The sequence below is a fragment of the Geotrypetes seraphini genome, chromosome 15 (genome assembly GCF_902459505.1).
Source record: "Geotrypetes seraphini chromosome 15, aGeoSer1.1, whole genome shotgun sequence".
Lineage (NCBI taxonomy): Eukaryota > Metazoa > Chordata > Amphibia > Gymnophiona > Dermophiidae > Geotrypetes > Geotrypetes seraphini.
In genome coordinates, this window is record NC_047098.1 from 23205987 (window position 1) to 23218072 (window position 12086).

A 12086-nucleotide genomic window follows, 5' to 3' on the forward strand; every position below is an offset into this window, starting at 1 on the left:
TGGGAAGGCTAAATCTGAACGTGGCATTAGACGCCATAAAGCACCTACATAGGCACAATTCACAGCATAGACAGGTGCCAGAAATGTAGGTCCGGAAACCCTGGTCTACCTTTCCAGTGCCTATCTTTCGTGGAGACACAATTCTCTATCGCAGTGTCTCGCAAACTTTCTGGCTGGCGGCACACTAAATCCAGTGCCCCAGGCCGGAAGGCACCCGGAAGTGTGCGGACTTCAACGCGATGACATCATGCGCATACGTGATGTCATCACGGTGACCTCCGCCTGTGTGCGGAGGCCCATCTGGCCGACCCCCTCGTTTCGGTGGAGGGATCCGGGAGGTGAGGTGAGGGAAGAGGAGAGACGCCGGCCAGGAGGAGAGTCATCTGCGCCAGACTGACTTGCTACAGAACGCGCCTCTTGCCGCGGGAGGCACGTCCTGTAGGCAGTCAGCAGGTGTGGACGACTCTCCTCCTCACCAGTGTGTCCCGGCACACCTGAAACCTCAGGAGGCACACAGGTTACGATACACTGCTCTATAGGGTGCCATCGTGTGACTTGACACTTGATATCGGCGCTCTATAGAGAATCTGGGCCTAAAGGCTTGAGAAAAGAGCCAGGCTGTCACCTGCTTCCTGAAATAGAAGTTTTAAGCTAATGAGTTCTAGAATGGGGGAGGGGGCCAGTGGCACAGTAAAGAGGATGCATTCCGTCCCAGGCACCAGCTTCATAGGGGTGCGACACCCCTCCTCCCGGCTCCTCCACTGCCGTTCACATACGCCACTTCCCTTCTCCTGTAACCTCTGTAACATTGCTGGCACGAGCAGCAACCCCCAACCTATCAGCTTACGTCAGCTTTTCTTCTGACGTCACTTCCTGGACCCGCACCTAGGAAGTGAAGTCAGGAGATCCCGTGCGGGAGTGACAGCTGGTTGGGGGGGTTGCTGATCGCGCCAGGAACATTACAAAGCTACGGGAAAGGGGAGCTGCGAGTGTGCGTGGCAGTAAGAGGTGGCAGAGAAGGAGTGTGTAGGGGGGGCAGCGAAGAGGTGGGGGAGGAGCGCCTCTCCCCCCTCTCTACACCACTGATGGAGGCTACTCCTAAGAAGGCTGCTAGTAGGATACAGACAGTGATACTTCTTGACAGAATATTAGAGTTCCAAAGTTGTGCTGACTCCAAGGACTAACATTTTCTTTAGATACTCTGGCTCATGTTTTGCCTTGCAATTAATGATCTTTCTTTCTTTTTTTATCAGTCCTCCCCCTTTTATCAAGCTGTGCTAGAGGTTTTTAGCACAGGCTGGCAAGGTAAGCGCTCGGACGCTTGTAGGAATTCTATGAGTGTCAGAGCACTTACTGCGTCGGCCCACGCTAAATGCCTCTAGCGCAGTTTGATAAAAGGGGTGAATATTTGGCGTTCTTTCATTTTAGTATTTATTTACCCCTGTTTTTACATAACCATGGAAGCGGTTTTTAGCACAGGCTGACGAGCTGAATGCTCTGCGCTGCTCCCGACACTCACAGAGCGTCGGGAGCAGTGCAGAGCATTCAGCGCACCAGCCTGCACTAAAAAACGCTTCCGCAGTTTTGTAAAATGGGGAGGGTAGTATTTTATATGTTGTATTTTATTGTAAGCCGATTTCGCTTTTTTGTAATGATGGGATATCAAATATTTTAATAAACATAAATATGTTGTCCGAGAGCTCTGAAAATCAAATATAGAATTTTAAATTTGGCTCTGAGGCAACCAATAGCCTTTGCACAGAAAAAGATCTGGTTTCGTAAAAAAAAAAATTCCACCTAGGGTCTTTTATAAACCAAAGCCTGGTTCTCTGTCCACTGTGTCCCCTGTCCCTAACCATACCATGACCCCAGATCTCTGCGTTTAGTTCCACATGGCCACACCTATGAATAATTATGGAGCACTGACACTCAATTCCAATTATATACACACACCGTAAAGCCCAGCACTTAGAAAAGGCTGTCTGAATCCGTGAGAATAAAAACCTATACCAATTTAAAACCAAATACAATATGGGTACACTTCTTCTCTGAATGGATTCCAGGCAGGTACTCACCTCCAGTAACCCAGGCTGTGTCCTCCCTTCTCAGACACTTAGGAGGTGTCAGGAGCAGGGGAACAGAGCCAGAGCAAAAATCTCCAGTCACTGGGCAGCAAGAGAGAAGAGAAGGAGCAGAAATCTGAAGAGATATATAAGTCAGAGAGCAGAGGAGAGCCTCTGGGGCCTGACTGTCACCAAAGTAAAATGTTAACAATGGCACGATCTGATAAACTAGGAAGCTGGGCTGACGGTGCGAGATCCGGATTCCAATCCTCCCCCTCCTGCTCCCATGAGCAAGGTGCTGCTCCTCCGTCCATCGCCCCCTTCCCCAAGCACCTGCTGCACTCATCACTTAATTGAATTTTCTGTATTGCTCCAACAGTTAATTATAGCATGCAACTGCACTCTGTCTTAAATATGTTTTATACAAGCATGAAGAAAACTAATTTATTTTCGATTGCCAACACTCTGCGTCACCATCTGGAAGGGGATGAGAGACTTTCTCTCCCTTCCCTCCTCAACCCAGTCAGGTCAACTGGACATGAAGTTAGTTAAGAACACCTTGCAGCTAGGACCCCCCTCCCCCACCCCCGACGTGCCCGAATCCCGGCTTCCTAAACTGAGTGGGGGTCGCCCCCGTGCCCTGCCCACCCCTCCCCTCCCCCAGGGCACCTACAGTTGTTGAGGAAGAGCAGCAGGGCGAAGCCCAGGGTGGCGCTGGCCAACAGGATCAGACAGATGTTGCAGGGGATCATGAAGCAGCGGAGCAGCAGCGAGACCCGGGGCTGGTCCCGGGGGTCCGGAGCGGAGGCGGACAGCGGGCGCTGGCAGCTGCCCCGGAGCCTGGGCACGGCCGTCGGCATCCGAGCAGGGCTCCAGCGGGACTACCGCCGAGGGCACAGGCGCCCCTCCGGGAGCCGAGGCGAACCGGGAGCGGGGGGCCGTCGGCTCCCTGCTGCCGAGAGCGAGCGCGCTGCCATCGGGGGCCGGAGACTCCCCCGACCCGGAGAGCTGGAAGCCCGGGGCGAGAGGCGGCTGCGGGCTGCTGCTTTAAAGTTGTCCAGGAAGCGGTACGGCGGCCTGATTTCGTTTTGGGCCGGACTCCCCCGCCGCCGATCCTCGTCCGATCTCGGGGGACACTTTCCGCTTGTCGCCAGGCTTTGTGCGGAGCGGCAGTAAGAGCGCCCGGGACGGCACGTGGAGCCCCGGCAGGGTCCCTGCCCCGGGGAGCGAGAGAAGGGGCGGGGCAGGACGCCTACCGCGGGGGGGGGGGCACAGCCCACTGCTGGCTTTAACCCCTTTGCGTCCGCTTCTTGGGCGCCTAAAGATTTGCAGGTGGTAGGACAAGATGGATCGCTGCTGCTTTACAGTGCGATGCGGGAACTTCTTTCCACCCCACTCCCAACATCGACTACCCCCCCCCCTCGGAAGACTCCCCCAAAATGCGAAACTCCAACCCCCAGCCACATATCATATCCGATCTTGAGTAATAGAACAAAATACTCTCCATAATCCAGTGGTCTCAAACTCTTTGCAGAGCCACATTTTGGATTTGTAGGTACTTAGAGAGCCTCAGAAACAATAGTTAATGTCTTATTAAAGAGTTTGAGACCACTGAGTTAAGGGGAACGATTAATCTGCTGGCTGGGTTGGAAGGCAGAGGGGAAAACAGGACAATCAAGCCATTGTGACATCACTGATGAGGTTGCCTCTTATTGGTGGAATGAGGCATTATGACATCACAATCTCAGCTCTGCTTCCCAAAGACAAACAGGATGTCATGATTACAGTTAAGCCAGTGGTCTCAAGCCTTTGCAGGGACACATTTTGGATTTGTAGGTACTTGGAGGGCTGCAGAAAAAATAGTTCATGTCTTATTAAAGAAATGACAATTTTACATGAGGTAAAACTCTTTATAGTTTCTAAATCTTTCTTGTCTTAATAATATTGTAATTTATAGCTAAAGAGACATACGATCAAGAAACTGTTTTATTTTACTTTTGGGATTCTGATAAACATACTGCGGGCCTCCAAATAGTACCTGGTGGGCCGCGGTTTTGAGACCACTGCCATAATCTGCTTCATAGCACTGGAATGGCCACAGTCCTTGTCGGTGTCCAGGATAATTGTGATGAGAAGCTGCCACGCAGTTACTTATGTATAGGTCGAAAGCTGGACTGGCCCCTGGGTCAACAGGAGGAAAGCGAGCAACTCTGAGTTATTTCCTTGTCTCCTTCCCCATCAGCGTACTATATATGACACCCCATCACCTAATTTTTATTATAACCCTGCATAATAATTGCACTTTAGGGGGGGAGGGAGGAGGAGGTAGCAGCAACATTTCCAGAGAGATGATCCTATTAAAGAACCGAAGGAGACGTAGCAGAAAATGATCCCTCACCCCTCCCAACCAAAAATCAATCGGTGAACAGAAAAAAAAAAATTGAAATAATCCCAAGGGATGAGAAGGTAAATTGCCCCAACTAATCCATCTGATCATAATGTTTCAGTGCTTCTTACCAGCCCTTATGATGGAGAGAAATCGCTATGTATCAACTCCAAGCAGGTGAGGCCTGCAAAGTAGAGGTCTGCACGGGTACGGGGACCGCAGGAACCCCCCTAACCCACGGGACTCCCACGGGGACCCCCCTCTAGCCAACGGGACTCCCAAGGGGTTGGAAGGCTTTGGAAGCAGGGTTTGTCCATATAATATAATGGACACGTCAACCTTAGTATAAGAGGGGGTTTATAAGTTAATTACCTGAACAGAAAACAAAAAAAAAGGGTTCCACCAAAGAGATTCCACAAGAAAAACAGCAGTGCAAACACAAAAGAAACTGTGGAATTGATGATCCTGTCAGAAGTAATTTCTGCTTTTTATGGGGACGGGCGGGGATGGAGGTAATTCCTTGCGGGGATGGGTGGGGACGGAGAGGATCCTGATGGGGACGGGTGGGGACAGAGAGGATCCTGACGGGGACGGGTGGGGACGGAGAGGATCCTGACGGGGACGGGTGGGGATGGAGAGGATCCTGATGGGGATGGGTGGGGACGGAGAGGATCCTGGTGGGGATGGGTGGGATTTCTGTCCCCGCGTAACTCTACTGCAAAGTTCAGGCAAGAGCCCTTTCATTTCAGTTCTTGAGGAAGGATGATGGCAGGGTTGCTAGATACTTTTATAAAATCCCGCCCCCTTTAAATGAAAAAAGCAGCCCCCAAACAAATTCCCAAGAGTAAATAACATTTTAAAAAATGCCTGTGCCAGTTTCATAAAGATAAACTCTGCAACTGCTTTTCTCCTGCTCAAGAACTGATCGGGGAAAGGTTATCGTGCTGCTGTACTGGGCCATGGTGCGCCCTCACCTGGAGTACTGAGTCCAGCACTGGTCGCCGTACATGAAGGAGGACACGGTACTACTCGAAAGGGTCCAGAGAAGAGCGACTAAGAGGGTTAAGGGGCTGGAGGAGTTGCCGTACAGCGAAAGATTAGAGAAACTCGGCCTCTTCTCCCTCGAACAGAGGAGATTGAGAGGAGACATGATCGAAACATTCAAGGTACTGAAGGGAAAAGACTTAGGAGATAAAGACAGGTTGTTCACTCTCTCCAAGGTAGGGAGAACGAGAGGGAACTCTCTAAATTTGAAAGGGGACAGATTCTGTACGAACGTAAGGAAGTTCTTCTTCACCAGAGAGTGGTGGACAACTGGAACGCTCTTCCGGAGGCTGTTATGGGGGAAAACACCCTCCAGGGATTCAAGACAAAGTTAGACGAGTTCCTGCTGAACCAGAACGTACGCGGGTAGGGCTAGTCTCAGGGCACTGGTCTTTGACCAAGGGCCGCTGCGTGAGTAGACCACTGGTCTGACCCAACAGCGGCAATTCTTATGTTCTTAATATAATGACACTTAAACTTCGGCATACATCTTTTTGAAATCAGATTATCATGAACTTGTAACCATACCAAACAGCCAGGGAAACTAACCCAAAGAGAAAATAATGATAGCAAGACCATCAGGCATGCCCGATTTTAGATTCTCCGTCTCCCCACTCTCCAAAATTTTTTCCAGTTACCTTAACCTTTTCAGGACCATAAGGATCGTAGGCCAATTTTTGTGGTTTTGACGACATTTTTATGGTAAAAAGGGCTTGCAGATGCCAAAAAATTGATTTTTTTTGTGAAATATCATTATTTTTTTTTTAAAAAAAATCAAACTTCTGGCTTATGGACAGTGTGGCAAGTGAATCTTCTCGTCAATCTGGCAACGACGCTAATGAATGAATGTCGGAACCAGTTTGTTTACATAAAGGCAGTATCCTATGGAATCCGTACATATCAAATTTAGAACTGTAGACTATCCCAATCAAAATTTATAGGATTTTAAAGTTATGGGACAAATATGTCCCTTGGTCCTGAAAGGGGTACTAAATGTACACATAAAAGAGGCAACAAAAAACGGTCGCTTGTAACCAGACTGTACATGCCCACCTTAAATTATACGCCTCAGCCCCACCACTCCACCGCCTATAGTATTTTATACAGCGGGAAGCATAGTGTGGCGCTTCATCATTGGCTGTCGATTTTCTTTTCTCACAAGTAAATAGGAGTCGGATGACAGCGGCAGCCTTGGGAGACCCTTGATAAAACACTTGGTTGTGCGAAACATGTCGGGTCTGACTCCCCAGGTTTTGGCTGAGATAAGTACTATCTACTTTTAAAACACACATCATGACACTGAAGAGACAAAGTGTTTTTGAAATATTTATTAGAGATAAAAAGATAAACTGTAGATTAAAAGGAGAAAATAATATTCAAAAATCGACAGCCAATGATGAAGCGCCACAATATGCTTCCCGCTGTATAAAATACTATAGGCGGTGGAGTGGTGGGGCTGAGGCGTCTTTTTTGAAAGTATATAGAAAAAAAGCTATTTAAATTATTATAATCCAGACAACACTACATATCTACTAATACAATATATGACTGGATACAGTTTTACTTTATTACACTTTTGCCGTATTTCTAATAAACACCCTAAATTATAGGCACTGGTCAACACTAGCAAAGACTTCTAATACCGGGAGAATGCAGATACACCTTCTTGGCATCTGCGGGCAGAGATCCTGCAGCTGGCTGTGCCACTAATACAGAGCAACTCTATACAAATCGAGGAATGGAGGAACAAATGACTCAGTATTTCTACCCTCCCCATTTACCGTATTCTTGGTAGAACTAAACCTATAGTGGGAGAATGTGGTGCAGTGGTTCAAGCTACAGTCTCAGCACCTCCTGAGGTTGTGGGTTCAAACCCACACTGGCTCCTTGTGACCCTGACAAGTCACTTAATCCCCCCATTGCCCCAGGTACAGACTGTGAGCTCACCAGGACAGACAGGGAAAAATGCTTGAGTGCCTGAATAAATTCATGTAAACCGTTCTGAGCTCCCTTAGCAGAACGGTATAGAAAATTGAATAGTGTGAAAAGTTTCAGCCTCCAATAACCAGAGCTGGTATTGTGACATCATAATGCCTCATTCCACCAATGCCTAAGAGCCAACCTCATCAGTGATGTCCAATGGCTCACTTTTGCTATATTATGATTTCTAGAGTGGCGCAGTGGTTAAAGCTACAGCCTCAGCACCCTGAGGTTGTGGGTTCAAACCCACGCTGCTCCTTGTGACCCTGGCAAGTCACTTAGGGCTCCTTTTACTAAGTTGCGCTAGCGGTTTTAGCGCACGCTACAATGCCGCGCGCGCTAGACACCAATGCCTCCATAGAGCTGGTGTTAGTTTTTCCACATAGCCCGGGGGTTTGCACGTGCTAATCTTCAGTACGTACTAAAAATGCTACCGCAGCTTAGTAAAAGGCGCCCCTAATTCCCCATTGCCTCAGGTACATTAGATAGATTGTGAGCTCACCAGGACAGACAGGGAAAAATGTTTGAATACCTGAATAAATTCATGTAAACTATTCTGAGCTCCCCTGGGAGAATGGTATAGAAAATTGAAAAAATAAATAGTGTGAAAAGTTTCAGCCTCCAAGAACCAGAGCTGGTATTGTGACATCATAATGCCTCATTCCACCAATAAGAGTCAACCTCATCAGTGATGTCACAATGGCTTGATTGTCCTATACTTGGCTCACTTTTACTACATTTTGATTTCTAGAGTGGCGCAGTGGTTAAAGCTACAGCCTCAGCACCCTGAGGTTGTGGGTTCAAACCCAAGCTGCTCCTTGTGACCCTGACAAGTCACTTAATCCCCCCGTTGCCCCAGGTACAGACTGTGAGCTCACCAGGACAGACAGGGAAAAATGCTTGAGTGCCTGAATAAATTCATGTAAACCGTTCTGAGCTCCCTTAGGAGAACGGTATAGAAAATTGAATAGTGTGAAAAGTTTCAGCCTCCAATAACCAGAGCTGGTATTGTGACATCATAATGCCTCATTCCACCAATGCCTAAGAGCCAACCTCATCAGTGATGTCACAATGGCTTGATTGTCCTATACTTGGCTCACTTTGGCTACATTTTGATTTCTAGTGTGGCGCAGTGGTTAAAGCTACAGCCTCAGCACCTTGAGGTTGTGGGTTCAAACCCAAGCTGCTCCTTGTGACCCTGGGCAAGCCACTTAATCCCCCCATTGCCCCAGGTACATTAGATAGATTGTGAGCTCAGCAGGACAGAAAGGGAAAATGCTTGAGTACCTGAATAAATTCATGTAAACCGTTCGGAGCTCCTTCGGGAGAACGGTATAGAAAATTGAATAAATAAATAAGTGGAGGATTAGTTTGCCCCTAGGTTTGAACTTATTTCAGAAGCGAAAGTTTTTTATGCCGATGATGTCTGACTGGTAGCTGAGGCTTTTTCTTTCGCTGTAATCTGCGTTTTCAAAGCAAGATAGAATAAATGGAGAGAGTAGAAATATTGAGTGACTAATACAGAGCATCCATGGTAAAAGCAATGGGAATGAGAAAGGTTAACCCTTTCAGGACCATAAGGATCGTAGGCCAATTTTTGTGGTTTTGACGACATTTTTATGGTAAAAAGGGCTTGCAGATGCCAAAAAATTGATTTTTTTTGTGAAATATCATTATTTTTTTTAAAAAAAATCACACTTCTGGCTTATGGACAGTGTGGCAAGTGAATCTTCTCGTCAATCTGGCAACGACGCTAATGAATGAATGTCGGAACCAGTTTGTTTACATAAAGGCAGTATCCTATGGAATCCGTACATATCAAATTTAGAACTGTAGACTATCCCAATCAAAATTGATAGGATTTTAAAGTTAGGGGACAAATAGGTCCCTTGGTCCTGAAAGGGCTACGTCCATGCGCAGAACCGAGGGGTGACTAGAGGCCTCACACATCCCCTCCAGCTCCCGAAAGGACCCATCACAGGAAAAACAAAAAGACAGTGCCCGCCCGCCCCCGACGCTCGCCCTTGGTTACTGATGCTGCCATTTACCGTCGCTGGTTCCCACACAACGAGCGATGTTAGCTACGGCACCTCTTATATTTTCCTGCAGCGGCAGCTTGTCAAAATACGCATTGTCATAATACGCATTGATATCACAAGCAAATCTCACGAGCAGAGCCAAGTCTCGCAGGCTTCGAGCACGACAACTGCTGCGCTGCCTAGAGACCAACTATGCTGCGCTGGGATAGGAGGGTAGAAGGGTGGGCAGAGAATGACGTTGAGCAATGGGGTGGAGTGGGAGCGTTATGTTTGCTGCGCGGAGGGACTTGCAGCCCAACTGTACAGTGACAAAAATCAGAAGCCAGCCCAAAAAACCGCAACCCGTAACTGCTCAAAACTTCCCGCAACCAACTTTCGAAAGCCCAACTGGGTGAGAAATCCGTGGACCTGGCAACTATCGGCAGGAACTATCCTCCCATTCCCCCCAATGTAGGTGACAGAATTCTGTATAAATGCCTCAACCTCTAGACTTCCTGTTAGACTGGAGTCGGTCCAGAGAATGGCCACCCGGATGGTCTCGGGACTGAAGGATCTCCCCGAACGAAGAACGGTTAGATAAATTACAGCTATACTCGCTCGAGGAGCGCAGAGAGAGAGGGGAGACATGATCGAGACGTTCAAGTATCTCACGGGCCGCATCGACGCAGAGGAGGATATCTTCTTTTTCAAGAGTCCCACGGCAACAAGAGGACATCCGTGGAAAATTAGAGGCGGGAAACTGCGCGGTGACACCAGGAAATTCTTTTTCACCGAAAGGGTGGTTGATCGCTGGAATGGTCTTCCACTTCAGGTGATTGAGGCCAGCAGCGTGCCTGATTTTAAGGCCAAGTGGGATCGACACGTGGGATCTATTCGCAAAGTAAAGGCAGGGGAGGGTCGTTAGGGTGGGCAGACTGGATGGGCCGTGGCCCTTATCTGCCGTCAATTTCTATGTTTCTATGACTTCTACAGCAGGAATTTAAAGGTCTACCATATTCTCACTCCCTCCCTTATAGGGCCAGGCATATTGACTCTTCACGACACCATCCTTTTGGTGAAGATACTGCCTTCAGGCCTGATCTCAATACTCAAATGAAGCCATTTTCTCCTTATTACACCTCTCCCTATACATTAGGACTGGCCCAAGGTGAATCTTCAGTCAGGCTTACCCCTCCCCCACCATATAGTCCAGCATCTCCTCTTCCCCACCCTAGCTTCTCCTGTATCCATCATGACCCTTTCCCTTCCCTACCCTCTCTGGTCTCCAGGGCCGCCCATTGCCTACCCCCTGTACATAAGAGCGTAAGTCTTGCCATACTGGGACAGACCAAAGGTCCATCAAGCTCAGCAATTGATGAGTTTCCAACAGTGGCTAATCCAGGTCACATGTATAAAAGAGTAAAGATTTTATGCTCTTATCCTAGAAAAAAAAAAAGTAGTGGATTTTCCCCATCTCAATAAGGGTTTATGGGCTTTAAGAAATTATCCAAACCTTTTTAAAATCCTGCTAAGCTAACTGCTTAGCAAGATAGTCTAGCCATCTCCCCATCCCCTTCACTATCTCTTGCCCCGCCCCCTTGTCCAGCATATGTCTTCTTCTCTACTATCCTCCTCCAAGATAACACAGAAGGGACTAACCCTTGGGACTCACTTTCCTGTCCTTGGGATTAATAGCATTTCCCACTAGCTTCCTGCCCCATTCACTAGCATAAGACAGAGGCTCAGCCTGCCCAGCTGGCTGGGGAGCTTCTCCTGCATTGACGTGTGCCCAAGGCTTTACCAAATCAAAGTGCATTCCTGTTTATTCAACAAGAAAAATATGATGTGATCTCTAGCAGTGAATCCACGCTGCTTTGGACCCAGTAAACCACTGGATTCCAGAGCTTCTCCAGTACTGTTCAGCACCGATTTCATTAACCTTCCCTCCTCCGTATGGGCCCACGTGAGTTTTCCATTCCATCACTACATAAAGTCAGTACGAATGCACAGCTATTTTTAGAACAAACTACACAAGAATGGTGAGAGCTCTGCATAATTAAAAAACAAACTTAATTTCATCTGCTACCAACAGCCTAATTACTCAGCCTCCAAAGAACAAAACAATGCAGAAAACAAAATCAACCTGACTGCAACTGGCATCCAGTTATCAGAGGCAACAGGAGCACAGTAATACCCTGTACCACTGGCATATTTTTAACAGCCATTTACAGTGTGACTACACACACACACACACCCAAAAAAACACACACAGCTGGAGTCAGAAGACTGAAAGATTCACTGCTTTATTTCCCTCATTCCCCCATGCATTTCCCAAGCTCTCAGAATCAATTTACATAGGCAGGCATGTGATGGGATGGCATGAGAAGTGGGAGGGTACTTCCCAAAGGGCACATTTCTAAACTCCTGCTCCTCTGTAGCAACACTGGAACAACGTCTACAGCAGGGGTGCCCACACTTTTTGGGCTTGCGAGCTACTTTTAAAATGACCGAGTCAAAATGATCTATCAACAATCAAATTTTAAAAAACACACAAGCACACTGTACGAAGAGAAAATATTATTTATATTCCGGGAG

At 47.8% G+C, this 12086-nt stretch overlaps 1 protein-coding gene across 2 annotated transcripts in view; it reads right to left on the minus strand.

The window, feature by feature from the left end:
* The window catches only part of AGRN (agrin), a 400096-nt gene that overhangs the window by 212715 nt on the left and 175295 nt on the right, over positions 1-12086 (minus strand). The window contains exon 1 of one of the 2 annotated variants that reach the window (XM_033921543.1): positions 2737-3265. The exons of the other annotated variant lie outside the window; for it this stretch is intronic. Within the exon in view, the coding sequence (XP_033777434.1) occupies positions 2737-2923 (187 nt within the window). The 5' untranslated portion in view covers positions 2924-3265. Of the gene's footprint in view, positions 1-2736; positions 3266-12086 lie in introns of those variants that run through there. 2 annotated transcript variants of the gene reach the window in all.